The following is a 27,614-nucleotide window of genomic DNA, read 5'->3' as shown; positions in this document are numbered from 1 at the left end:
TCGTCCTCCTCCTTCTTCCTCGTCCTCCTCTTCTTCTTCCCCACCACCACCACCTTCTTCCCCACCACCACCACCTTCTTCCCACCACCACCACCACATCCACAACCAGGACAATCCAAGTGAGATATTTCTACCCTTTTCGTCCTGATATTTTCTACCCTTTGCTACGCCTCTACGACTACGACTTGTGTTGTTCGTTGAGAGGATCGAATCTGTTAATTCGATCCTCTCAACGTAAAAACATTTTCATACATTTCCTCACAATAAATACTATTTGATGCTCTTCGTCATAATAAAGAACAATTTAATACTTTAACTCATAAAACAACATTTTTATACGAAAATAACCAACAACAACTACAGGATAACAGAGTGAAGAAGAAGAAGAAGAACGTTAAGAGATCTGTCAGTTTGGCAAGATGGCTGGAGATAGTGGGTCGACACGTTTGCGGATCGCTGCTGCGGTCGGCGTTACCTTGGCAGTTGGTTCGACTGCCTACCTGTTGTGGAGGTATCGGAGGTGTCACGGTTTGCCCTCTAAGCGCCGAGACCCCGATGGCGGCCCCGCCTCTACACTCCCACACAAATCCAATGGAGCTGGGGCTGACAGTTTACTGCAGGTGAGCGCTGAGGTAAATGAACAGTCGGCGAGGGTATTGTTCTCGGTTTTATAACCAAGGATGGACAAACGTTGATGTCACGTTGTTTTAATATAAAGAATAATCGCGCGTATTTCGTTTAAACAGATGAAGCTAGTGGCACTCACTGTACGTACTGTATTCACCTTGTTCCTCGTGTTTAGCCGGTCATTGTTATTTTATCACACCTTTCATGAATGGCTAATATCGTTTCGTAATAATACGCTTTGCTCTGAACTCCATTTGGATGTTGCATCTATGCGTGGACAGTCTATTAAATCCGAACTTTCAGCACAAGCGAGCACCGCTACTACTACTAGTACTCGCCGCCATTTACTGGACGTGACGTTACTGGATTAACCAATGAAATGGTTTTACCGGCCAAATAAGAAATAATTTTTTACCGGTAAAGTAAGAAATAATTTTACCGTTCAATGGTCTCCATTAGATCGGATCTGGATTCTGATACTGATGGGTCGGATCTGGATTCGGACCTGAAGCAAAAGCTAATCGGATTGTTATTGTCGCCTAACGAACTCTTCCACCAAGTTTTGTCGGAATCCGTCCATAACTTTTTGAGATATCATGCTATATATTGTTTTTAGCTCCATCTCCATTCTCCGGTGAAGAATCACTTTAAAAAACAAAAAAATTGTCGGATCCGGATCCGGATCTTCACAAAAATCGAATCATTTCGTCCTTGACACATACCCTATTTCTCCACCAAATGTCGTTCAAATCTATCTACAACTTCTTGAGATATCCTGTTCACAAACAAACAGGTGGGGATTAAAACATAACCTGCATCCACCTTCGGTGCCGGAGAATGACCACACTCTGGTCACAACCTGCGACAAAATCTGTTAATGGGCTGATTGGGAAACGCATTGAATGTCCTATTGAAAGATTACCTCAACGCCTCTCATCCATGTCAGCCTCCCCACGGTTATAACAGAGCAAGCTGATTCGTCACGTGGTCTGTTCAAAAATGATGGAACACTATTTTTAAACTACACATTATGGCCATGACAGTATAGTTAGCAATTTTATTCTGTATTCATTCCCAGAGTTCGATTCCCAGCCTGTCCGTGAGTTGTCATATTGTGATAATACTTCTTGGAGGTCTCTGCACCTTATTTGGAGAAGAGTATTGGTGTATCGTACGCAGGACGTTGCATCACAAAGTGTGCCGTCCCTTGCTCGAATGGGTCTTCAGCCTAGTGTCCCATCTTCCAGTACTAGTTTGTGGACGTTAAATATCCTACGGTGTCCTTCCTGAAGAGCAGGGGAGATATAGCCAGCACCCTGAACAAGTTGCAAATCCCTGCCCAAGTTGCATTCAATTGATGGTCAGGCCTAGGCAGTTGGTTCGTAAAAGACTTGGGATGAGAACTCACCCCCTCCCTCACTAGAAGGTGGGAATAATTGGAGGATGTGCGGTGCATCCTATCACCGGAAGACGCAGCAATTCGTAGTATTTGTGCCATCAAAGATCCATGAAATGGATGCCAACTACAGGGGTCTTGATTGGGTCTCTTGTTAATTTGTACTGAACACAGAGTCATTTCCATGTACAACTATGGTATCGATATGGACCACCCCTCAGGAAATCCAATGTAGTGTATCGTTCGTGAACCACTGTTCAACATAGTACATGATAGTTCCTGCGTAGTAAATGCATGCTCGTGTGCTGTGCAGCAGCTATTCTGATTCCGTGTATTAATTTTGTAAAGAAAAGGTGGTTCATATCAAGGAAGGTATTCATATTGTGTTCAGTAGTGTTGGCCAGATTATGGGTTGAGTATATTGTTGTGGGTTTACCAGTTGCGTCACGAGTGGCTTCTTTCTCTCAGACCTGACCTTTGACTCTGAAGCCAACTAGCCGCAGATAACTCCATGGCACAACGGGTTGCTAAGCAACCACAAACACTATGAGCCGATTAACTTAGGTAGGGTCCTCACGTCCAATTCCCGCATTACCTTTCCAGTAAGTTAACTCCCCCGCCACCAGTTAGGGAACCGTACTCTCGGCGCCCGCTCCTATATAGATCAAGTATGGCCGAGCAGAATCGAGGGACGTCTGCTAGTCTATAACCGTAGATGATCAGCGGGGGGAAAGCTCCCATCTACTATTTGCATACTATGTCTGACCAACGGAGGAAGAGACACTCGTGCAAGTTGCAAATGTAAGGTCTTGTTAAACAAAAGCACATATTTACAGGAATGCAGTTCACAAAATAATGGTCTTAGCAACTAGCACGCAAGCCCCTTAGACAATCCTTATCACGAATCTACAGACATAGGTGCCTCATTCATTCTGGGAAGTGTGGCAATAAGGTTGACAGACAGACAGAGAGATACAGAAGGGTGGGGCTGTTGGCAACCCCTCGCTCACCCGATGCAAGCCTGCGGGCTTACGTGGTCTCACCGAGAAAAAGAAGGGAGGGAGGAATGAAGAGAGAGAGAGGGTGGTGATGTAATGCTGTGAATGCTTCATAATGAATATAGGGAATCGTGAATGCATGTCAGTACCCTTGCTCTGAGCGAGTCAAATGGATATCGTTGATAACTCTTTGTGCGTTCCAAGTGAATGAATAGAAGTAGGGAAAGCAAGAGAATGATGGTGTAAATCAGTGTGTAATTGCCGGAACATTCAGGTAAAGAGCATCGTAGCTAGTTCGACCACTCGCTCCAGAGCCCATCTGCGCCTCGGCTTGTGCTCGCTCGGCTGGTTCTTGGAGGACTCCTTCGGCTCTCTGTGCTCCCTGGAGGTGTACGACATTGCTTGCTGTGTGACCCACACTTTATAAAGCTTTTTGGCATGGTCTGATGACTGGGCAGCTCCCCTTCCAGCTTCCTGATCATTGCCAGGTTGTTCTCTTTGGCTGTTCAGTGCAGGCACCACACAGGACCGAATGGCACCCAAGCACTTTGTTTCAAGCGCCACGCAGGATCGAGTGGCACTCGGGCGCTATAATGCAGGCGCCGCGTAACGTGTTTTGTAAAGCATGGTGTTTGTCTGTATGGGTGCGTCGTGCCATAAAGAGGTGTGGGGAAGGAGAGAGATTGAGAGATGGGAAGAGAGACAAAAATAAGAGTTACAAAGGGGGTTTCGAACCTGCTATGCAAACGCAACACATTTCCCTGTCCACTGATATGAGAGGAGAGGAAATCTAACTAAACAAAATCCAATGGATATATCTAACTCAAGGGGTCCTTTATGAATCAAATGTGTGGTCTTGCAAAAGAGCAAGCAATATAATACATTTGACAGCTTAGATTTCCGATGTTCTGTGGAGTACGATTCCGATGCCACACAGAATGCACCTTAGAGGAACTGATGCAGGAATTTCGGGCAGCCTTTGGCACAGGAAAAGGCTTTTTGGTCCACCGTGTCTGTGTTGTATCTCCGCCTTTGACCTGTTACATAATTTCATCCCATTTGTATCTGTTCTACTTGATTTCAGCAAGATCTATGCAGTTAACATATCCTTTGTACAGTCTTTGTACCTTGTGTGCTCTATTGTTACAGCCATCCGTGGAGTCTTGCCAGGCTGCTAAAAACAGCGGGAATGATCTGTTTCGTGCTGAAAAGTACACTGAGGCAGTAGAATGCTACACACAAGCGCTGGCTCTCTGCCCAAGTGACAGGTCACCCGAATTAGCGACTTGCTTTCAGAACCGCGCTGCTGCACAGGAAAAACTGGTAATTTATTTATTCCTTATCGTGTTTTATTTTTCCCTTTTCCCCTTGTTGTTTTTTATTTTCCCACCATACCTCCAGTGTGAACTGTCCAATCACACTTGAGGTATGGTGGGAAAAGAAAAAGGGGGAGGGGTGTAGTGTGGCAAAAGTGGAGGGATTTATTTATTTGTTTGATTACTTCACCTGTGATGGTCTTTTGTATTGAGCAGGATGCAAGCTTAATAGCTTGGGAAGTGTATAGAGTACGCTTGCTCCTTCCCAGGGAAAGTGGGAAGCTGTACTACATGATTGTTCACGAGCTGTGGAGCTGAATCCCAAATACGTGAAGGCACTAGCACGCCGGACTCGGGCGAACGAGCAGCTTGGAAACAAAACCGCTGCACTGGAGGGTGAGACTCTTGTTGCCTTGTATGTGCACACGTCGTCTTCTTCGGGTATTATCTGTGGGAATGGACAGCTTGAGAGGATGTGAAGCAGTTGTAATCCGAATTGTGCACACGTTAATCGGGAGAAACTGCATTGTCATCGTCATTGTCATCGTCATTCTTTTTCGGATGTGGCACATGGCTGTGGATAGCACTACTTGCTGGGTGGTGCAGTTGTTTCTCTGACAGCTCAATGGGGAACATTTTTGACTCGTATCTGACTGTGGTCTTTCAATTTTATTTTTTTAAAGAATACTTTAAAATCAAGTGGCTAACCTTGTTTGCTACCCAATTTGTGATTATCTTTGTACAAGGACACCCACTCCCTATGGGAGCGGCAGGAAGGGTCATGTTATCTTCTTTGGGGTATATAGATTACAGCAGATCCAGGCTCTGGTCCGTTAGTCTGTGGTGGACGCGATAAGCATAGAATGCCTCAAAGATGTCGGAATTCTTCCAGATTTCTTTCTGTTTAGTGTTAAACAGCAGTAGCGATTGTTTAAAAAGGTAAACATGTGTGTTTGTGGTTTATAATTGTTTGTTTTTTACTTCTGGTAGGCTTGTCCCACAATACACCACAATATTTAGCTATTTATTCACGTTAACACGGCATTTATCCAAGGAGGAAAAACCCCTTGGGGAGAGGGGCAAATGAAGTAGATACAACCTCAATCGTTAACCCTTAGTCCTCTTGTCAAGTTTGGTTGAGATTGGATAAGTAACGACCAAATGTATCACGGTCAGACAGACAGACACCAAATTGCGTATTGTACACCGCTCCTTTCCTATGCCATCTCCAGGCACTGCATGACATCATTTCCGGGCACCGAAGAGGGCCCCACGATGACGCGCACTGAAAGGGAGTACTCGGTTTTCACTCCGGTTGTTTGTTTGTTTGTTTGTTTGTTTGTTTGTTTGTTGTACACCGCACCTTTCCCATGCCATCTCCAGGCGCTGCATAACGTCATTGCCGGACACCGAAGGGGGCCCGGCAATGACGCGCACTGAAAGGGAGTACTCAGTTTTCACTCCGGTTGTTTGTTTGTTGTACACCGCTCCTTTCCTATGCCATCTCCAGGCGCTGCATAACGTCATTTCCGGGCACCGAAGGGGGCCCGGGTAATTGACGCGCGCTGAAAGGGAGTACTCAGTTTTCACTCCCGTTGTTTGTTTGTTGTACACCGCTCCTTTCCTATGCCATCTCCAGGCGCTGCATAACGTCATTTCTGGACACCGAAGGGGGCTCGGCAATGGCGCACGCTGAAAGGGAGTAATCAGTTTTCACTCTGGTTGTTTGTTTGTTTGTCCGGGTGATATCTCAGCCATCATTTGAGCTAGGAAGCTGAAATTTGGGCACAATAGTGAGGAAGTACTTTGTCAAAAACATTATTTTTTGTTTTTTGATGAATCAATTAATTGATTAGTTACTTAATTATTATCGATTAATTAAGTACTTATATATTTCCTTTCTCTTCTGGACATTATCTCAGGCACCTTTTGAGTTGGGAAGCTGATATTTGGACATGCCAATGACCCAGTGATTTGGCTGTAAAGGCTATTTTTGATTTATTGATTAATCAATTAATCGATTAATTATTTAATTATTCGATTAATGACTGAATTTTTTTTTTTTTAGTTACAGATTCTGATGAAATGGTGGTGGTTTATGTGTTCTATTAGCCAATTTATTGATTAATTATTTAATTTTTTTTATGATTATTATTTATTTATTTTCATTATTAATCATTTATTTATTTTCTTTCTCATCTGGGCAATATCTCAGGCACCTTTTGAACTCGGAAGCTGATATTTGGACTTGACAATGACCAAATGATTTGGCTGTAAATGGTATTTTTGATTTATTGATTAATCAATGAATCGATCAATTAGTTTTTGATTAATTGATTATTTAATTTTTTTATTAGTGACTTATTTAATTAAATTTCTAAAAGTTCCATCTTCAGATGAAGCACTGGTGGTTTAGTTATGCTATTAGCCAATTGTTAAAGAAAATATTTCATGACAAACTTTTATTGATTTTAATTATGCAATTAATCAATCAATTATTGTGCACCTTTCCCTCCAAATACAGTCTCTATGAGCTGCACGGCGGTATTGCCAGGTGCCATAGGCGCCCCGGCAATGCCGCGCTGGAGGATATTTAATTACTTGGCATGGGCGTGGTGTACTTTGAATGTATCTGTACTTCTTGGACACCGCTCCTTTCCTATGCCATCTCCAGGCACTGCATATCGTCATTGCCGGGCACCGAAGGGGGCTCGGCAATGACGCACGCTGAAAGGGAGTACTCGGTGTTCACTCTGGTTGTTTGTTTTCTTGTATTCTCTCTTGTTTGTTGGTTTGTTTGTTTGTCCGGGCGATATCTCAGCCATCCTTTGAGCTAGGAAGCTGAAATTTCGGCACAATAGTGAGTAAATACTTTGTCAAAAACATTATCTTTTGTTTTTTTGATTAATTGATTAGTTACTTTATTATTATCGATTAATTAAGTACTTATTTATTTCCTTTCTCTTCTGGGCATTATCTCGGTCACCTTTTGATTTAGGAAGCTGATATTTGGACATGCCAATGACCAAGTGATTTGGCTGTAAAGGCTATTTCTGATTTATTGATTAATCGATCAATTATTTAATTATTCGATTAATGATTGAATTAAAAAAAAAAAATTAAGTTACAGATTCGGATGAAATGGTGGTGGTTTATGTATTCTATTAGCTGATTGATTAATTGTTTAATTTTTTTGATTATTATTTATTTATTTTCTTTCTCATCTGGGCAATATCTCAAGCACCATTTGAGCTAGGAAGCTGATATTTGGACACGACAGTGGCTATAAGGCATATTTTTGATTTATTCATTTATCAATTAATCGATTAATTTTTTATTGATTTATCAATTAATTATTTCATTTTTTCAATTAATGACTTATTTAATTAATTTTCAAAAAGTTACAGCTTTGGATGAAGCACAAGTGGTTTAGGTATGCTATTAGCCAATTGATTAAGAAAATATTTTATGATGATCATTTATTGATTTTAATTATGCAATTAACCAATCACTTATTGCACACCTTTCTCACTCAATAGTCTCTATGAACTGCATGGCGGTATTGCCGGTGACAAAGACGCCCCGGCAATGCTGCACTGGAGGATATTTATTTATTTGGCATGGGGGTGGTGTACTTTGTATCTGTACTTGTTTTGGTATGATTTTACACACTTTTATCTCTTCCTCGAGCCTTTCTGTATTCCGACATGGAAAAAAATGTGGTTATTTGAAATATTGTGTTTTTCTGCTTGTTACAGACATTACGGCTGTTTGCATACTCCAGGGATTTACGAACCAGAACAGCATGCTTACCGCTGATCGTATCCTGAAAGAAATGGGATGGGAGAAGGCACGAGAAACCTTCAAGGTAAAAAGGTTTGAGGTCGATTATAAATAAAAAAGCAAAAAACAAACAAACATTTACATATACAGTATATGTAAATATATATATCTATATAATTATAAAATTGAAATCTTGCGTGTTTGTGTGTAACATTCGATCGGTCCGGGGGCGTGGCTTACCCCTTTGAGAGAGTAGTAATATCCACCATTTTATTAACTCGCATAGCTTTGAGGCCTGTTTTGTAGGACCGTGGTGTCTTGCTCTCTCTCCCAGCTTTATTTCAAATCAAATTCGATATATCGTTTCATTTTTCACAGTCGCTAACATAGTTTTAGACTCGGTTGAAAAAAAACGGGAAGAAAATCGCGCCACGTTGATATACGAAAATACACCGCCTAAAATAACAGGCATACAGTATATATCTTCGTTATTTCAATCAACATTATTACCCGGAAGTAAAATATGTTTCAGGAAATTACCGAGAGATATTTCTTCGATTTTTAAAATTATTTATATGCGCATACACTTTAAATAGGTTTATTTGAAATCTTTAATTTTCACAATGTAATTTATTTGTCATTTGATGATCGGCAAAAATATGTTTCAGGAAATTACCGAGAGATATTTCTTCGATTTTTTTTATTATTACCGCTTCCATCTGATTTCATTTTTATCGATGGTTTTAGACTCGGTAAAAGAAATAATTGAGAACATTCACGCACACACGGGAAATTGCAGAGATATATTTTAAAAATCGCGCCACGTTGATATACGAAAATACACCGCCTAAAATAACAGGCATACAGTATATATCTTCGTTATTTCATTCAACATTATTACCCGGAAGTAAAATGTTTCAGGAAATTACCGAGAGATATTTCTTCGATTTTTAAAAATTATTTATATGCGCATACACTTTCAATAGGTTTATTTGAAATCTTTAATTGTCACAATGTAATTTATTTGTCATTTGATGATCGGCAAAACGATAGCACAAAAACAATACTATTTGCAGGAAGAATGTCGTATCAACCCTCCGACGGCGCTACGGACGCGGACAACGAATCACACCTCACGTCTATGGACGCGAATAGCAACATTCCTTCAAGTTCTCGTGCGGAAGCAGTATCTCCGAGGGGTGCTGAAACAGATGATGGGAGATCACGACGTCTTCAGCAGCAACGAGAAAGCCAAAGGAAGAGACGACATGCTGAAACGCCTGAGCAAAGGTCACAGCGCCTTCAGCTGCAAAGACAAAGGGCAAGGATGAGAAGGAGTGCTGAGACGGAGGAGGTGAGAGCGCAGCGTCTTCAGGAGGAACGAGAGAGAGTCAGCTTGCGAAGGGATGCGGAATCTGCAGAGGAGACGTCACAGCGCCATCAAGAGCAGCAAGAAAGAGATCGTATGAGGAGAGATGCGGAATCTGCAGAGGAGACGGCACAGCGTCTTCAGGAGCAGCGAGAAAGAGATAGGATAAGGGAAGTTCTTGAGACAAGGCAGAGAAACGCGCAGAATGCAAGAAATTTCACTTCTGCTGACGTCGGTGCGATGGACAAGATTTGTCCACATTGTAGAGCGCTTCTTTTCCAAGGTGAAACAGCTCATTTTTGCTGCATGAATGGAAAGGTGTCCTTGGGAAATCTGGGACCTTTACCCCATCAATTACACAATCTGTTTGCCGGCGATGGACCCACAGCGAACGAATTCCGCAGGAACATCAGACAATACAACTGTCTATTTCAAATGACATCATTTGGAGGAAGCCAAGTTTCTCCTCGGCATGGTGCATGGAGCCCATCAGTCATAATTCAGGGTCAAATACATCATCGTATCGGTTCCTTCTTGCCAAATGCGGATGAACAACCGAAATTCCTCCAAATTTATTTCTTAGATCCACATGACAGCGTACAGTTGAGGATGCGGTTACTCACCAATGCTGGTATTCACCGTGATGTAGTTGGAGCATTAGAGACCGTGCTGAGACAAGTGAATCCTTACGTTCACTCGTTCCGCATGGCACGCGAGGAAATAGGCAATTTGCCAGAGGCGTTCGTTCTTATTGATCCCAACAGGAGACCAGCTGGTGAACATGAGAGGAGGTTCAATGGTCAAATCGCTGATGAAGTGGGTGTCGTTGTGAAGAATACTGTCGATCCTCAAGCTACAGCGCGTCACATTGTATTGAAAGCAAGAGGAGGAGCGCTGCAAAGTATTTCTGAGTTGCACCGTTCTTACGACGCACTCCAGTATGTTCTCTTCTTCCCATTCGGAGATGACGGATGGCAGCCCGAAATGAACATGACCAATGGCAGGAGATTGACTGCCATGAAATACTACTCCTACCGAATAATGAACCACGAGGATGAGTTCAACTACCTCCTCAGAGGGGGGCGTCTGTTCCAGCAGTATCTTGTTGATATGGCAGCCAAAATGGAAGGCACAAGATTGGCGTTGATAAGACTGAACCAGGCATCGCTGAGGTCTGCTACATACAGTGGCTTCACTGATGCTCTCAATGACAATGACGATTTGTCCAACATCGGACGCCGCGTACTACTGTCATCGACATTTGTAGGGGGGCCGAGGTATATGATGGAGCGATGTCAAGATGCCATGATGTACGTAAGAAAATATGGTAACGCGACCTACTTCATCACTATGACGTGTAATCCAAAGTGGCCTGAAATCTCCAATAACCTGTTTCCTCACCAAAGTGAGAACGACAGACCGGATCTCATTGCGAGAGTGTTCGAGTTGAAGAAAACGGTGTTCATTAAATACCTCACTGGATCAGAAGGCTTCTTCGGGAACTGTATCGCTCACGTTGTGTGTGTGGAGTACCAAAAGCGAGGTCTCCCTCACATACACTGTTTGCTGTGGCTCGATGAAGCTTCAAAGCCGAGACCACAAGACTATGATCGATTTGTACAAGCTGAAATACCAGATCCCGATGAAGATCCAGAGGGACACAGACTGGTGTTGAAGCACATGATCCATGGTCCATATTGTTCCACAGCAACTGAATGCTGGAAGAATGGGGCATGCAGACACAGATACCCGCGGTCATATGCTCCGTACACACGGTGCGGAGACGATTCGTACCCCATATATAGAAGAAGATCCCCAGAAATGGGAGGATTTGAAGGGCACCAAGAAGGGAGGCAACGACGACCTGTTACAAATCAGTGGGTTGTTCCCCATAATCTCTATCTCCTGAAAACGTTTGATTGCCACATCAACGTTGAAATATGCTGCTCTATAAAGTCGATCAAGTATGTTATTAAGTATGCCATGAAAGGTAGCGATCAAGCTACGTATGCACTGCGCACAAACGACGAGATAACGGAGTACTTGACGGGTAGATACATTGGACCTTCAGAGGCTGTTGCCTCCATTCTTGGATTCTCAGTCCATGACAGGAAGCCGGCCGTTATCCGTTTAGGAGTACATCTGCCAAATGAACAACAGGTATTTTTTGCTGGGAACGTTCGTGAACAAAGAAATAATCCCAATATGGCCAAAACCACGTTGACAGAGTTTATGGATCTTTGCAGATGTGACCATTTCGCTAAGACACTGTTGGACGTGGATGTTCCTAGATTCTATACATGGACCAAGAAGAGATGGCAACGAAGAAAACAGGGCAGACCGGTGGAGGGCAACCCTGGAATGTTTGAGGATGACATATTGGGACGAGTTTACACTGTTTCGCCGCGTACTGGTGACCTGTACTATTTCCGACTACTCCTCCACCACGTGAGAGGGCCGACTTCGTTCGAAGTCCTGAGAACGTGTGATAATGTCATTCTACCCACATTCAAAGACGCTTGCAGAGAAATGGGTTTGCTGCCAGGAGACGCTGTCTGGCGCGAGACTCTGGAGGATGCTGAGAGGACACGCCTTCCCAGACCCATGAGGGATTTGTTCGTTGTGCTCCTCACACAAAGTGAAGTCGACAATCCATTGGATCTATGGGAACGTTTCAAGGACGCAATGGCTGAAGATTATCTTCTAGCTCATCGACGATCTGCAAATGATCCCAATATTGCCATCAACGAGCGCCATCATGACTTGGCTCTATCGTATTTGCAGCAGAAACTGCAATTGTTGAACAGAACTGTTGCACATTTTCACTTGCCGACTCCAATGACTGTTCTTCGTCATGAAGGGATTGCCAACATTCACCTACTGAGAGAACTCCAATACGACACGGAGGAACAACAGCGAATCGTAGACGAAAGGCAGCTTCTGCTCAATGATGAGCAGAGAGTTGTCTATGACTTTGCGTGCGGTTGCATCCGCACGAATCAGTCATCAATGATTTTCATTGACGCGCCTGGAGGCACAGGGAAGACGTTTCTTATTAACCTGATTCTCTCTAAAGTGAGAGCGAGTGGAGAAGTTGCCCTTGCGGTGGCCTCATCTGGCATAGCTGCTACCCTCATGCCTGGTGGAAGAACAGTGCACTCAAGGTTCCAAATCCCTCTGACACCGAGGGAAGATGGCGTATGCAACATCGATAAAAATTACACTATCGCAGACCTCTTTCGAAGTACAAAACTCATCGTGTGGGATGAGTGTCCTATGATCAGGAGAGAGTTTCGAGGCTGTGGATCGCACGTTGCATGATGTATGTGACAAAGACGAGCCTTTTGGAGGGATCTTGACGATATGCTGTGGTGATTTCCGTCAACTTCTGCCCGTGGTGAAAAGAGGGTGTGATGCTGACGTTGAGAATGCGTGCATAAAGAAGTCCTACTTATGGCAGAGCTTTGGAATGTTTCACTTGAGAACTAATATGCGACTGACCGACGGAAGTGGGCAGTTTTCAAGATTTTTGCTCGACATCGGCGAGGATAGAATCGAGAAAAATGCGGATGATGAGATAGATTTGCCAGAGGATATACTGCTGACAGCGAGTGGGCTCGATGAGTGCATCGATACCATATATCCATCATTCGCCAATCCGATGGAGGTTTTTTCAGCAAGGTCTATATTAGTGGCCCTCAACGATATGATGCGAAACATCAATTCAAGATGCATCACAAGGTTCCCTGGTGCTAGCAAGGAGTATGCTGCGTTCAACAGTGTGACTGAGGGTACTGATGCGACGCACTTCCCAACGGAATTCCTAGATTCCGTTGAAGTCTCGGGATTGCCGCCGCACAACCTCGAGCTCAAAAAAGGATCCCCTATCATTTTGATGCGGAACTTGGACCCTCCGAAACTTTGCAATGGGACGCGCATGATTGTTGAGGACATGCTTCGAAATATTATAGTTGCGAGGATCATAAGTTCAACGTTTGAAGGCGAAACTGTAATGCTCCCTCGGATCCGACTAAATCTGTCGGAAGCTGAGGATATCCCTTTGCAGCGCTGCCAGTTCCCCATACAATCCTGCTTCGCAATGACGATCCATAAGGCGCAAGGGCAAACTATGGAGAATGTGCTGGTCTACCTGGAGAAACCGGTCTTCCAGCATGGTCAGCTGTATGTGGCGCTCAGTCGAGGGAAGAGGAAAGAGAACGTGCGAGTTTATGTAAATGGGGATCGTCGACAAAGAACATCGTCATCAGAAGTGTCCTCTGACAACAAAATCGTGGTAGTCCACGGGTCGCGTGTTTTTTCTAAAAAAAAAAAACGTGATCGGAGATAAGGGCCGAAATCACGTGTCACAGATAAGTGATTTAGAACGCTGGAGAGGTGAGCCTTATGGCTTGCTGGCCCAAATAATCTCCCTGATGATGTCCAGCGTTCGCTTTAGTTCTATTCTCATATCTATTCAAACTGACTGACCCAACGGGTCATGGGTCGTCTAGTATATATATATATATATATATATATATACAGTCATCCCTCGCTATATCGCGGTTCACTTTTCGCGGATTCGGTACATCGCGGTTTTTTCTCGCTAGTATATGTAAAATTATATCGCGGATTTTTCGCTATATCGCGGGATTTTGCGGTATAAATGTATTTTTATATACTATTATTTTAAATATTTTTGTGGTAAAATAAGCATTTTCTAGCCTAAAAAATTAAAAAACGTAAAGAAATAAGAAAAATACAGTATTTAAAACATATTACAAGAAATAAAATACTGTACATAGTGTACAGTAGAAGGGTAGACAAAGAGTCGTGCGTATGGAAAACGCCAGTACATTCATCATCGTCATCACCTTCATCGTCATCAGTACTGCACAGCTAATTCATCATCATCTTCATCACGCAAGTTGTAGTATTGAAGAGCCGGGGCTCTTGCTTGATACGGACGAAATGACGGGCAAGACACAAACTCGTCCGAGAAGATATTTATTCTCAAAACCAACTCGGGAACACTGAAAAGCCCATTTATCGGGCTGCATTATAAAGCACAACCAGAAACCGAAAGCCACGCCTCTCAAGCGTGGCGTGCTTCGGTGAATCGGTGGTCACGTGATCAACAGGTGTAGCTGATTATACCCGCAAAGCGCGGCACGCTTTAGCGGTCACGTGACCAGCCACTCTCGCGCCGGGAATCCCCGCCGGTGACGTCACCGGCTGGAGCAAGGAGATTCTGATGCTGGTCTTGCTTGGGGAACCCATGGGTAGCTACAGTATCTTCAATGGTGAGTACCCATTAGAATTTTATATGTTGTTAAAATTACGTATGTTTAAGAGTGTAAAAAGTGTTTAAGAGTATAGGAAGTGTTTATAAGAGTATGGGAAAGGTTAATAAGAGTGTGGGGAGTTCATAATGCTTTAAAATATATATATAAAAAAAAAAAAAAAATGGTCGCTACTTCGCGGATTTTCGTTTATCGCGGGGGGTTCTGGAACGTAACCCCCGCGATAAACGAGGGTTCACTGTATATATATATATATATATATATATTTTTTTTTTTCATAATGATGAAAATAAATATATATAAATATATATATTTATTGTATATATATAGAAATATATACAATATATAAATATATATATAAATATATATATAACATAATGTATATATATATAAATATATATATATATATACATATATTTCATAATGATTTAAAAAATGGTTGGCCAATCGGTGCATATTTATTTTAAATGAAAATTTTAAATAAATAATATGCACAGCCTGGTGCATTTCTCCCCACCTCCCCAAAATAATCCCTCTGTCCTTAGCCCCTTTCTGGGATGCTTATATGCAAGGGTTCACACAATTTTTTATTATTATTAGGTTTTCCAATGAGTATAAATATATATAAAATAACCACCTTTAGAGGCCATTTTTCCCCGCAAAGCGGGGGTTGGCCTTTTTCGGGAACCGTGGTTGTTGTTGTTTTTTGGTCCCCCTTTTGAAGCGATGTTTTACGGCCGGATGCCCTTCCTGACGCCAACCCTTTTTGCCGCCTTTTACGACAAGCAGGGAATTACCAGTGAACTGGTACTCAATTTGCCGACCTCGGAAGGATGACAGGCTGAGTCAACCCCCCCTGGCGTTAATTCAGCGATCGACCGGGATTCGAACCCAGGATCCTAGGATCCTAAGCCGGCACCCTAGCCGCTAGCCCAACACCAGGGTTAGGTTTTCCAATGAGTACCAGCAGAAATAGTTTGGTACTCGAGAAAAGTATTCATCTTCATCCAGCTCGCTATTTAGCTCTTCCTCCTCCTCAGTCAGCTCAAACAATTGGGTGATGTGCTTGCTATGCTATGGTCATCCTTCTTGGAAATCTCATTTGGCCTGTGATGTGCTGTTACTGCATCCATAGTTCTATTTTTTTTTTTTTTTTTTTTTTTAATACAAGATCGAGGCTCGTGAAAGAGCTAACATTAATCACACAGAAAGACAAACCGACACATAAAACATATAACATGGGGAGCGATAGACAAGATGGGGAGAGAGGGGGAAGGACACAAACAGAACATTTGAGAGCAGGGACGTCGAGAGATCTGTGCGAGGGAGAGGGCTTTGTGGGGGGGGGGGGGGGGGGAGGCATGCGAAGGGGAGGGGGGGGAGAGATATAAACATATGGACATTGCAAGGACTTCCAGGAAAGAAGTTGGAATTTCAAACAAAGTGGATCTGGGGTGAAGTAGCGGGGGTAGAAAAGATCAAGGTTTTGGATGGGGGAAGATAAGAGATGGTGGTGAACAGCTGTTTTAAAGACCTGGAGGGAGGAGTGGGATTGAAGGGAGTGTGGGAGTTTGTTCCAGAGGTGGGAGAAAAGAGGAATGAAAGAGTGAAGGTGAGCAGAGAGCCTAGATTTCAGCAGCTTAACGATCAGAGGGTTGCTGGCAGATCTTGTGCGACCTGTAGGAATATTTGGGGGACAAAGCACAGAGAGAGCTGGGTGAGCAAGGCCGGAGAGGAGTCGGTGGAAGACAGAAAGACCACCTACCTGCCTGCGGTGAGTGAGTGAAAGGCCCTTGGAGAGGCTTCATCGCGGGAGATTCCAATGATTCTGAAAGCTTTGGTTTCAACAGCGTGAAGCCGAGCTAGGTGTGAGGCAGGAGCACCGGCCCATAGGGGAGAACAGTGTTCCATTGAGCTGCGGATGAAAGCCTTGTATGTAGTGAGGAGCTCAGGTGTGTCGAGGAAGGACTTCGCACGACGGAGGATGCCCAGTCGGCGACTGGCTTTGGAGGCCAGCTTGGAAATGTGGTTTTCCCAAGAAAGATCATGGCAGATAGTGAGACCCAAAAGCTTGAGCGACAATGTGATTGTATGTGATTTTTGGAGAGGATTGTTGAGAAAGTAGATGTGAGGGTTGTCCAGTCTGTCTTTTCGGAGAGACATAGTAAGAGTGTGAGATTTGTCAGGATTGAAAGACATGTCCCACTTGTTTGACCAGTCTGTGATTTTGTCCAGGTCTTCAGAGAGTGAGGAGGCTGCAGACTGCCAATCTGAGGGAAGAGGAATGGAGCGGCAGAGAGTGGAGTCATCAGCAAAGAGATAGAGAGGATTTTCCAGAGAGTCTGAGAGATCATTGATAAAGACCAGAAAAAGCACAGGGCCCAGAACACTGCCTTGGGGAACTCCAGCCTGAACAGGAAGGGGAGATGAGAGAAATCCATTCAGGGCCACACGTTGACTATGACCAGAGAGGAAGTCCGCAAGCCATGCGTGGAGATTTCCATGGATACCATAGGAGGAGAGTTTGGTGAGAAGAGCTGGGTGCCAGACCGTATCGAAGGCATGTGATATGTCAAGGGAGACAGCTCTGATTTCCTGTTTGGCATTGAGGACCTCCATCCATTGTTGAGACAGCAGAAGCAGCATGTCCAGAGTAGAATGACCTGGTCTGAATCCAAATTGATTATATCGGAGATCAAGCCATTGGAGAAGAGGAAGGATTTGATATCAGAAGCAATGATGGATTCCATGACCTTGCTGATAAGATGCTGGCAGATGACCTTGAGCAATAGACAGGGTGAAAAGAACAGAGAGAGGGTGAGATAGAGCGGCAGAGCAGGATTTTAGGACCTGTGGGCTGATGCCGTCTGGTCCAGTTGCAGAATCAGAGTCGAGGTTTGACAAAAACTCCTCCACCTTGTCAGGAGAGAAGGTCACAGAGTCCAGGAGCAGTTGGGTTCGACTGGGTAAGGTGGGAACAGAGAGAGATGGGTTTGGGACACAAGATTTTGAGGCAAACACAGAGTTGAGGCATTCGGCTTTGTCACGTGCGGAGTCAGCTGTGCAGCCGTTTAAGGTGAGGGAGTGGATGGAGGGGGAACAAACACCAGAAACAGATTTGACCAGACGCCACCAGGATTTGGAAGAAGGAGACAGATAAGAGAGTTCGGTCTTGAGAACGGAGAGATATTGTTTCCTGGCTCTCCTGAGGGTGGACACACACTTGTTCCGAGCTTGGTGGAAGGAACTGAGATTGCCTTCAGTTGGATTTGCCTTCCAAGAGGCAAAGGCAAGTTGTTTCAGGGCAACTGCCTCACCACAAGATTCAGTGTACCATGGACGAGAGGAAGGGTAAGACAACTGAAGACGAGATGGGATAAATCTGTGCATGAGAGAGCATTTTGCTTTGGAAGAATTCCCAGGAAGAATTGATGTCAGAGGCAGTGGAGATGGGAGACCAGTCCAGATGATTGATGGCTGCTTGAAGACCGTGCCAGTTGGCCTGAGTGAAATGCCAGATTCGTCGACGCTGAGGAGGCTCTCTGAGAATGGCCAGAGAGATGTCCACTTTAACAAGCACATGATCAAAAGAACCGATTGGAGCAGAAGAAGAGCAGCAGACATTTGCAGGGAAGTATGTCATAACCAAGTCTAGAAGAGAAGATACTCCATTGGCTGAGATCCGGGTCGGGAAATTGACAGCTTGTGTCAATCCCAGTGAGTCACAGAATTCCTTTGCTGAGGTGCCATGACTGGTGAGAGAGGAACCCACACCCAGCCAGCTGGCATGATGACAGTTGAAGTCACCACATCTGAGGAAGAGAGAGTTGGGATGAGTGGATAGAAGTTGGTACATGTTGTCAGACAGTGAAATGTAAATGGAGTCATCACTATTTGGAGGACGGTACAGAACACATATGAACAGAAGGTGGGAGCGGAGAGGAAGCCGTAGCCTGAGGTACTCCTGGGGATGAGGTGGAGAGAGGGCAGTGCAAGGAGAGTGAGGAAGAGAGTTTTTGATAAGGATAGCAACCCCACCACCAGGACGAGGCTCAGGTCTATCATACCGGAGGAGAGAGTAACCAGGAAGAGATATTAAGGAATCAGAGACATCTTGAAGGAGGAAAGTTTCTGTTAAGCAGATCAAATCTGGATTGTCAGAAGCAACCTGTATGGAGAGATCAGTCAGGTTCATACCGTTAATTTTAAGTTTGAGACGTTAAGTTTGAGGTTCATACTGTTAATGAAGAGTAAGGGGGAGCATCGGGTACAGGACAGGGCAGGGGTAGGGTAAGATGAAGGATGAGAGGGGGAGGTTGGGAGAGCAGTTGATAGTGTGTCAGAGATTACAGAAGAGTTACAAGAAAGGGAAGGATGAGGAGGACGAAAGGTTTGATGGTGATGGGATGAGGCACAGTGAGGGGTTGTTTGAGGGGGGGGCAGAGGAAAATAGAAGGTTGGGGGAGGTGGAGGTATGAGATAGAAGGGAGACGAAGTGGGGAGGAGGCAGCTTTGAGGAGGAGGAGGGGGAAGGAGGGAGAATTGGAGAGGAATAGTATGGGGGGAGATTTGAAGGGGAGGGGTTGGGGGGGTGTTTTGAAGGGGAGGGGTGAGGGGGGAGTTTCGGAGGGGAGGGGAAAGGGGGGAGTTTTGGAGTGGAGGGGCAAGGGGGGAGTTTAGGAGTGTCGGGGCAAGGGGGGGGGGTGTTTTGTAGGGGAGGGGCAAGAGGGGAGTTTAGAAAGTGGATGATTAATGAAAGACGAACATTGATAACAAATTGGGTTTATTGTGATTTTCAAGTTAGCAATCCGATTAAGAATGATGGAGGAGGGATGGAATGAATGTAAATTTAGAACATGTAGTGAGGAGAAGTATAAGAGATTGAATTTATTTTTTTTGAAGTGGAGTGAGTTGGAGAGGAAATTGAAAAAAATAGGAAGAAAAACAGCGTGTTGTAATACACCACTGAATAAAACACTGCAGGGGAAAGTTTAAACATATTGAAATAATATTTAAACAGAACTGTGAAGAACAATCTTATATTCACAAAATACCAACGGGGAGAGGGCCGAGAGGGACCACCACGAGTCACGTGAACAGGGCAAAGGGTGGATGGCAAGGAGATAATGGGGGCGGGGCGAACAGCACTCGTGGACAGAAGTACATGATGAGAAAACAGCACACGTGGAGAAAGGAAAATAAAATTTTTGGGGGGTTTTTTGGAGAGGGGGGGGGGTGGGTGGGGTGGGGATTTAAAACGTTAGACAAAGAGTATTATGTTCGGGGTAGAAGGGAAAAATCTAAGAACCAAGCAAAACACGAAGTAGGGAACTTAAGTTAACAACCACCAACGGGGGTAGCCTCAGGGACAGAACATGATTAATTAATTACGAGTTACAGGAAATTCAAACCAAAACTAACTATAAACAAACAATAACGCATAGACGATAAAATAACGAGTTGAAATTTGACAAACACACGAATGGAAAAGTAACTTCACTTTGGATCCCCGGAGAGAACCAAGTCTCAAGGTCGGAAGCTTCAACAACTAGGCCGCGCGGCACGAAATACTCGACTATTTTATACAGGTATGAAAGATTAACATCGAGAATCTTCCGAGGGACACACTGTAGGTACACACACGTAAGATAAATACAGTTTCGACAAAAATACAATTGTGAACAATTACTTAACTTCGAGCGTGCGTGAAGATCGTGGAACAGCTTCGAAAAACCGTGACCGCCCTGACAAGATCTCGCGAGATCTCTTGCGAGCCTTAAGGTCGAATGTTTCCGTCGTCGCCTTACACATATGAATGTGCATTCGGGCAGAAAGGTGAGAAGCTGATAGCCAAGACCTGTACTTGCTGTTTATCACATCGACTTGTGAAAAGCCCCGTTCACAAGCAGCACTGCGTAATGGCAGCGTAAGAGAACAGCAAAAGCTTGTGAACGTTTAAGAAGGTGTTTCCATTGCTGGTATTCAAAATGTTCATCAAATCATACACAGAAGAGGCTGCAAGACGTTTTCCTGCTTGCTTTAAACGCATCCATTCTCTCAAAACAGCATCTGAATCAGTTTAAACGGTGGCTTCATATTTCAGATGCATAGAACTGAGCATTTGGTTGCCAAAACTGTGGACATTGTGAAAAACTGAAAAAGCTGATTTTGAGCAATTTTCAAGTGTGTGTGAAATGCACAGAGTGTGAACACGGGAATTTCCTATTTCAAAGATTCCATGTAATTTTGGTACTACTCCGTTGTACACACCAACATTCACTGTGGCCCCATCTGAGTGTACCGAGACTAGTTTTCTCAAATCATCCCCCACTCCCAAAACGTTAAGGTTCACAATGACATTCACAATATCCTGGGCTGAGCAATCTGCTCTGAGCATAATAACACCAAGGAAGTCAGAATAATTTTTCCCTTTGTTTGACACACTCACAATGCACACAATTTCTTGCTGTGGTTTGGTAATGTCTCCTGATCCGTCAAAAAGCAGACCCCAGAATTCGGCTGATTTCAGCTTTTTTTTGCAATGCTGAATTAATCACATGTGCTATGGTGTGAATAATCCATGCTTACCCTGTATCACTATGATATGCACTTCCAAAATTTACTCCAGCCGCTTTGAAGTTTCTTGCACTGGTGTAGTAGATGCTTGTTTTGTCTGCAATGTTTGGGTGAGGACAGCAGAGACTACATCACACCTGTGCATTCTGTGTTGGTTTCCAGCCATGGAACTTCTTTAAGCCATTTTTCAGCAAATGTTCCTTTCTTCGAATCCGATTGTCGGCCTATGAACTTTCTTCAGAAGTGGAACATCACTCAGTCACTCGATGTACATTGCTTTTTTGACATTTTGACTGGAACCACAAACCCTGAAATCAGACAAATAAAAATAGTTAATTATGTCAACAGACATTTGCATGATCATTTAAGCTTACAACTACCTTTATAGCAGTAAAACTAGTGCCATATTTAGCCAGCAAGTTAACAGCTGGCAGTCTAAACATGTAAAGTAAGAGGTGACGAGATTGAAAATAAACCTTACTCACACGGCCACTTAGACACGGTCTGCTGAAAGTAGAGACGCCGGCGAGCCAAACGTGTTTCTCCCAAACTGCGCTTTCCACAACCAGAACTTGTTGGAACATTCATCGCGGATTGAGCGCCAAGAAACAGTGCTTATTTTCCACATGCCAATTCCCTTTTGTCAGCTTCGAGTGCGCTCGTCTACTTTCCCAAGCGCCAACTTTGCCTTTCAGCTTTGTATGCGTCTTCATCCTCTGTAAGCGCTCTCTCAGAACGTCCGCTCCAGATGAGACACTCACAAGCTGCTATTTTTTGTTCCGGAAGCTCCTGAACCTCTTCTTCCTCTTTTCTCATGCGTTCTCTGGAGAACTTTTTTTTTTTTTAATTCATAGGTTAATTATACCCATTGGTTAATTTTAACCTATAAATAACTTGGAATGTCATAATTTATCAACTTCATTTTGTACATTTAAATTTTGAAATCGCAGTAGTATATCATAATTATCGAGGAAGAATCTTACGTACACGAGCCAAGAAAACCTTCCAACAAAAAGCCTCTGTTGTGGTAATACACTTTTGAGCTTTCTTAGCATCTTTTGAAGTGCTGATTTCGTTTTTTACACCACACATGTATAGCCTACCTGAGTACCAGTTATGTGAACCTACTGTATGCTTAAATGACCAATTTTGGGATCTTCTGAAGTGGTGCAAACAAAAAATAAAAAGAAGATGCATCTTCAGTCAGACGATGTAAAAAGCCAAATGAAGGATGCAAATAGAACGAGTTTGGACCATTCCTTTTGCATAAAACATGCTGCATCATTACCTCTCCCATCATCTGTATTTGAAGGTGTTTTAAATATTGTTTTGCAACAAATCCACCTATTTTAAAATACATATATACATGTGTTTTCTTTTGCAGAATCGTAAGTCTGTACTTCCCTCAACACAATTCATACGCTCCTACTTTTCTTCATTTGTAGAAGATGGGATTGGTGACGTGGATCTCTCTGACACAGATGATAGGTGAGTGTTTTAACAAGGAATTGTTTGTGAAAAACGTAACCCCAAGATATATATATATATATATATATATATATATATATATATATATATATATATATATATATATATATATATATATATATATATATATATATATATGTATGTATGTATATATATATATATATATATATATACATACATATATACAGTGCATATCAAAAAAAAGGTAATCCAAATTCAAGGGGTTAATATGCAAAGCTTATTAATTTTGACAACTTACATGTGGTTTACTAATTAAGAGGAGATCCTCAGCTTTCCATTGATACCTTCCATGCATCATTGCTGTCACACATGACCGAGTACATGTTCATTGAAAATGACAAGTTCAAATCGCATTTTTACAAGTTTGGCTAATCGATGCAAATCAGGATAATTGGTGCAAAATAAACGTCAGATGTGAACTTTTCTCAGGAATGATTGGCCTTTATGCACCCACACCTTCAACATGTCCACCTCTCCTGTCAACACAAAGCTCACAGCGGCGGAGCATGCCCTGAACTGCTTGTCTCACCATAGCCGGGTCATTGCGCAAAGCATCCACTTCATGTCGAATACAGCCCTGCAATTCGTCAAGATCACGGGGAGGAGTTACGAACACCTTGTTCTTTAAATACACCCAAAGGAAATAATCACATGGTGTGAGGTCAGGTGATCTTGGCGGCCATTCCACTGCATGGTTGAGGGCGATGACTCGGTCTCCAAAGAGTTCCCTCAGTCGATCTCGGACAGCGATAAGACGATGTGCTGGGGAGCCGTCTTGGGCCCACCAGAGATATCCGGAGACACCACGAACCTGTCGCTCAAAGTTCTCCTCCAGCTGCGGTAAAGCTTCATCATTTATCATCTGCAGATACCTGTTACCATTGACATTCCTTTGAAAGAAAAATGGTCCGATCACCTGACCACTTCCACAAAGTCCTAACCAAACAGGCCACTTTTGTCGATTCATGTTGGTGTCAAAATTGAATTCCAGAGGTTGTCCTGTCGGTGGATATTCAAGAACATTATGGGTATTGACCTTGCCGTCCATGGCGAAAGCAGCTTCGTCGCCGATAACGAGATACCACAGGAAATTGACATCTGCTTCACAATGTGCTATCAACCATCTGGCAAGCACCAGCCTCCTGGCAAAATTCCCTGGCGTAAGTTGATGCCGGATGTGAATCCGATATGGATGTTGGTGGAGGTCCAGTCTTGTGATTCGGTTGAATGTTGCCAAAGGCAATCCCGTCCCATTTTGTCTTGCGCTGGTATCCCTAGGATGCTCCAAAACTTGCTGCCTTACTGCTGCAATGTTCATTTCCAATCGCCCAGTGCGCCTCCTACCAGAATTCTCCTTGTTGCGGTTGAGGCTAGTGCCATGCTCTTGGTATTTTCTAAAATTCGCCCAGATGGTTTTGGCTGCTGGAGGCTCCTGTTCTGGGAAACATTCCCTGAACGCATCATGAGTTCGCTGCAAACTTCCAGTTTGGTGAAAGGTTGTAACCACGAATGTCCGCTGTTCAGTCGTAAGTTGAACCATCTTTTCAATGACTCAGACTGTCTCGAAACCCATACACTGTAGGCCCATCTTAAATACCCATCTTAAACAAAGGATGACGCAACCGACGATTACCAGACCAGCTTAACAATTTTACATAATCAACTTGGCAGTCGACAAGTAATACGTCCATTTCAAACTGTCTTGCACCGATTAGCCAAACTTGTAAAAATGCGATTTGAACTTGTCATTTTCAATGAACATGTACTCGGTCATGTGTGAAAGCAATGATGCATAAAAGGCATCAATGGAAACCTGAGGATCTCCTCATAATTGGTAAACCACATGTAAATTGTCAAACTAAATAACTTTTGCATATTAACCCCTTGAATTCAGATTACCTTTTTTTTGATACGCACTGTTTAGATATATACAGTCACGTGAAAAAGTAAGCACACCCCATGTAAAGTTTTGAACATATTTCAACATACAGCTATTTGATCTTCATTTCAACAATATTGATAGATAAAGGTGATATAATATAACAAATATCATGAAACATTTACATTTTGTAGTCCATTGTATAATTTAAATAAACATGAATGCAAATTTTGCATGTGGAAAAAGTAAGTACACCCCATGAAATGTTTTTAAAATATTTTTAACATATGTGGACATATCAATATTTAATCTTCATTTAAACATATCGATGTTTCGAGGACATATCGAGGACATATCGATGAAGCTATCTCTGAGGGCCTTTCACTCACTCACCGCAGGCAGGTAGGTGGTCTTTCTGTCTTCTATCGACTCCTCTCCGGCCTTGCTCCCCCAGCTCTCTCTGTGCTCTGTCCCCCAAATATTCCTACAGGTCGCACAAGATCTGCCAGCAACCTTCTGATGGTTAAACTGCCGAAATCTCGGCTCTCTGCTCACCTTCACTCTTTCATTCCTCTTTTCTCCCGCCTCTGGAACAAACTCCCACACTCCCTTCAATCCCACTCCTCCCTCCAGGTCTTTAAAACAGCTGTTCACCACCATCTCTTATCTTCCCCCATCCAAAACCTTGATCTTTTCTACCCCCACTAATTCACCCCAGATCCACCTTGTTTGAAATTCCAACTTCTTTCCTGGAAGTCCTGGCAGTGTCCATATGTTTTATACCTCTCCTACCTCCCCTTCCCATGCCCCCCCCCCCAAAGCCCTCTCCTTCCCACAGATCTTTCGATGTCTCCATGTCTCTCGGTCCCTGCTCTCAAATGTTGTGTTTGTGTCCTTCCCCCTCTCTCCCCATCTTGTCTACCGCTCCCGATGTTATATGTTTTATGTGTCGGTTTGTCTTTCTGTGTGATTAATGTTCGCTCTTTCACGAGCCTCGATCTTGTATACAAAAAAAAACAAAAAAAAACAACAACAAAAAAAAAACTATCGAAAGATAAAGGTGATCTAATTGAACAAAAAAACAATGAAAAATTGACTTTGCAATAATTTATTCAACAAAAAATTAACAGAGATGCCATTTCCTTCTGTGGAAAAAGTAAGTACATCCTTTTTTCTTTTTTTTAACAAGATCTAAGGCTTGTAATGGAGCACACACACACACACACACACACACACACACACACACACACACACACACACACACACACACACACACACACTGTTACACTTGGCCTGGGGAAAGTGCCATCACTGGCCTTGGCTCTAATAGGTGGTATTGTCCCCTTTGGCAGAAACAACCTCAAGTAGGCATTTCTTATAACTGTCTACCAGTCTCTGACATCGACTGGGAGAAATTTTTGTCCACTCCTCCATGCAGAATTCTTTCAGCTGTGCGATGTTTGAGGGGTTTCTTGCATGCACAGCTCGTTTCAAATCCCCCCACAACATCTCAATGGGATTTAGATCCGGGCTTTGACTTGGCCATTCCAGAACCCTCCATTTCTTTCTTTTCAGCCATTCCTTGGTGGATTTACTAGTATGTTTAGGGTCATTGTCATGTTGCAAGGTCCACCTTCGGTTGAGCTTCAACTTTCCGACAGATGGCCTCACATTATCCTCAAGCACCCTCTGGTAAAATGAAGAATTCACAGTGGATTCTATGATGGTGAGCTGCCTAGGCCCTGATGCAGCAAAGCTGCCCCAAACCATAATATTTCCACCACCGTGCTTTGCAGTTGGTATCAGGTTCTTGTGGTCAAATGCTGTCTTTGGTTTTCGCCAAACATGTTTTCTGGTACTGTGGCCAAATATCTCTACCTTCGACTCATCTGTCCAGAGCACATTGTTCCAGAAGTGCTGGTCTTTGCCTAGGTGCTCATTGGCAAACTTTAGTCTTGCCCTGATGTTCTTTCTGGACAGCAAAGTTTTCCTCCTGGTACACCTCCCATGTCGATCAAGTTTGTGCAGCTTCTTTTTAATGGTAGACTCGTGCACTTTGACATCAACAGTGGCAAGAGCTACCTGTAGGTCCCGTGATGACATTCTGGGGTTCTTAGAGACTTCTGTCAGCATCTTGCGGTCTGCTCTCGGGCTGAACTTGCTGGGGCGGCCTGGCCTGAACAAGTTGGCAGTTGTTTGGAATCTTCTCCACTTGTAGATGATCTTCCGAACAGTCGAATGATTGATTTCAAATTGTTTGGAGATCTTTTCAAATCCCTTCCCAGACTCGTAGGCATCTATAACCTTCTTTCTGAAGGCCTCAAAGAGCTCTTTTGATCTAGTGACGTTATCAAAAGTGACGTTATCAAAAGTAGGGATCTTTTGATCCCTACTTTGACCTGCGACAGCGTGTTCCTATTGCTGTGCTCACTAGGCACCAACTCCTTCCGCTGTCGATAATCCCATGCTCCCATGTGCAGCATTTTGTTCTTCTCCGACGGGTTTTTCTGCCCAGCGGTCTTTCCCACGAAGTGCCTTGAAAAAGACAGAGGATTCCTGCTCCTCTTCCCCTTCTGGATTGTGGTTGTGTGAGGTGCGGTGGTTCTTAAAATGGTTGCGTGCGGTGCATGAAGTACTGTTAAAATAAGAGCAGTTATTCATGGTGAGTTGGAATCAATATAGAAGTGAATAATGTCTAAATGGTGCTTGGAAAGATGGAGACACAGAATTGGTACTGTCAAAAATCTAAATGATGTTTGGAAAGAGGGAGAAACCAAAATAGTATTGTGCGGTGTGTGCAATGGTAACCACCATATATGGGCCATGAATAGGAGATTATTGAAAGAGGAACTGGAAGAGGA

General features: G+C 43.5%; 1 protein-coding gene across 2 annotated transcripts in view; it reads left to right on the top strand.

The window, feature by feature from the left end:
* The first annotated feature begins 359 nt into the window (after window positions 1-359).
* The window catches only part of TOMM70 (translocase of outer mitochondrial membrane 70), a 56,473-nt gene continuing 29,218 nt past the window's right edge, over window positions 360-27,614 (top strand). The window contains exons 1-5 of one of the 2 annotated variants that reach the window (XM_068099924.2): window positions 360-620; window positions 4,171-4,344; window positions 4,607-4,733; window positions 8,096-8,205; window positions 22,750-22,853. In XM_068099924.2, the coding sequence (XP_067956025.1) occupies window positions 420-620; window positions 4,171-4,344; window positions 4,607-4,733; window positions 8,096-8,205; window positions 22,750-22,853 (716 nt within the window). In that variant the 5' untranslated portion in view covers window positions 360-419. Of the gene's footprint in view, window positions 633-4,170; window positions 4,345-4,606; window positions 4,734-8,095; window positions 8,206-22,749; window positions 22,854-27,614 lie in introns of both variants that reach the window. The other variant, XM_068099923.2, reaches the window with a different exon arrangement.

Source organism: Myxine glutinosa, chromosome 13, assembly GCF_964187855.1.
Source record: "Myxine glutinosa chromosome 13, kmMyxGlut1.1, whole genome shotgun sequence".
NCBI lineage: Eukaryota > Metazoa > Chordata > Myxini > Myxiniformes > Myxinidae > Myxine > Myxine glutinosa.
The sequence above is the reverse complement of the archived record's forward strand: the minus strand, read 5'-3'. Positions and strand labels throughout refer to the sequence as shown.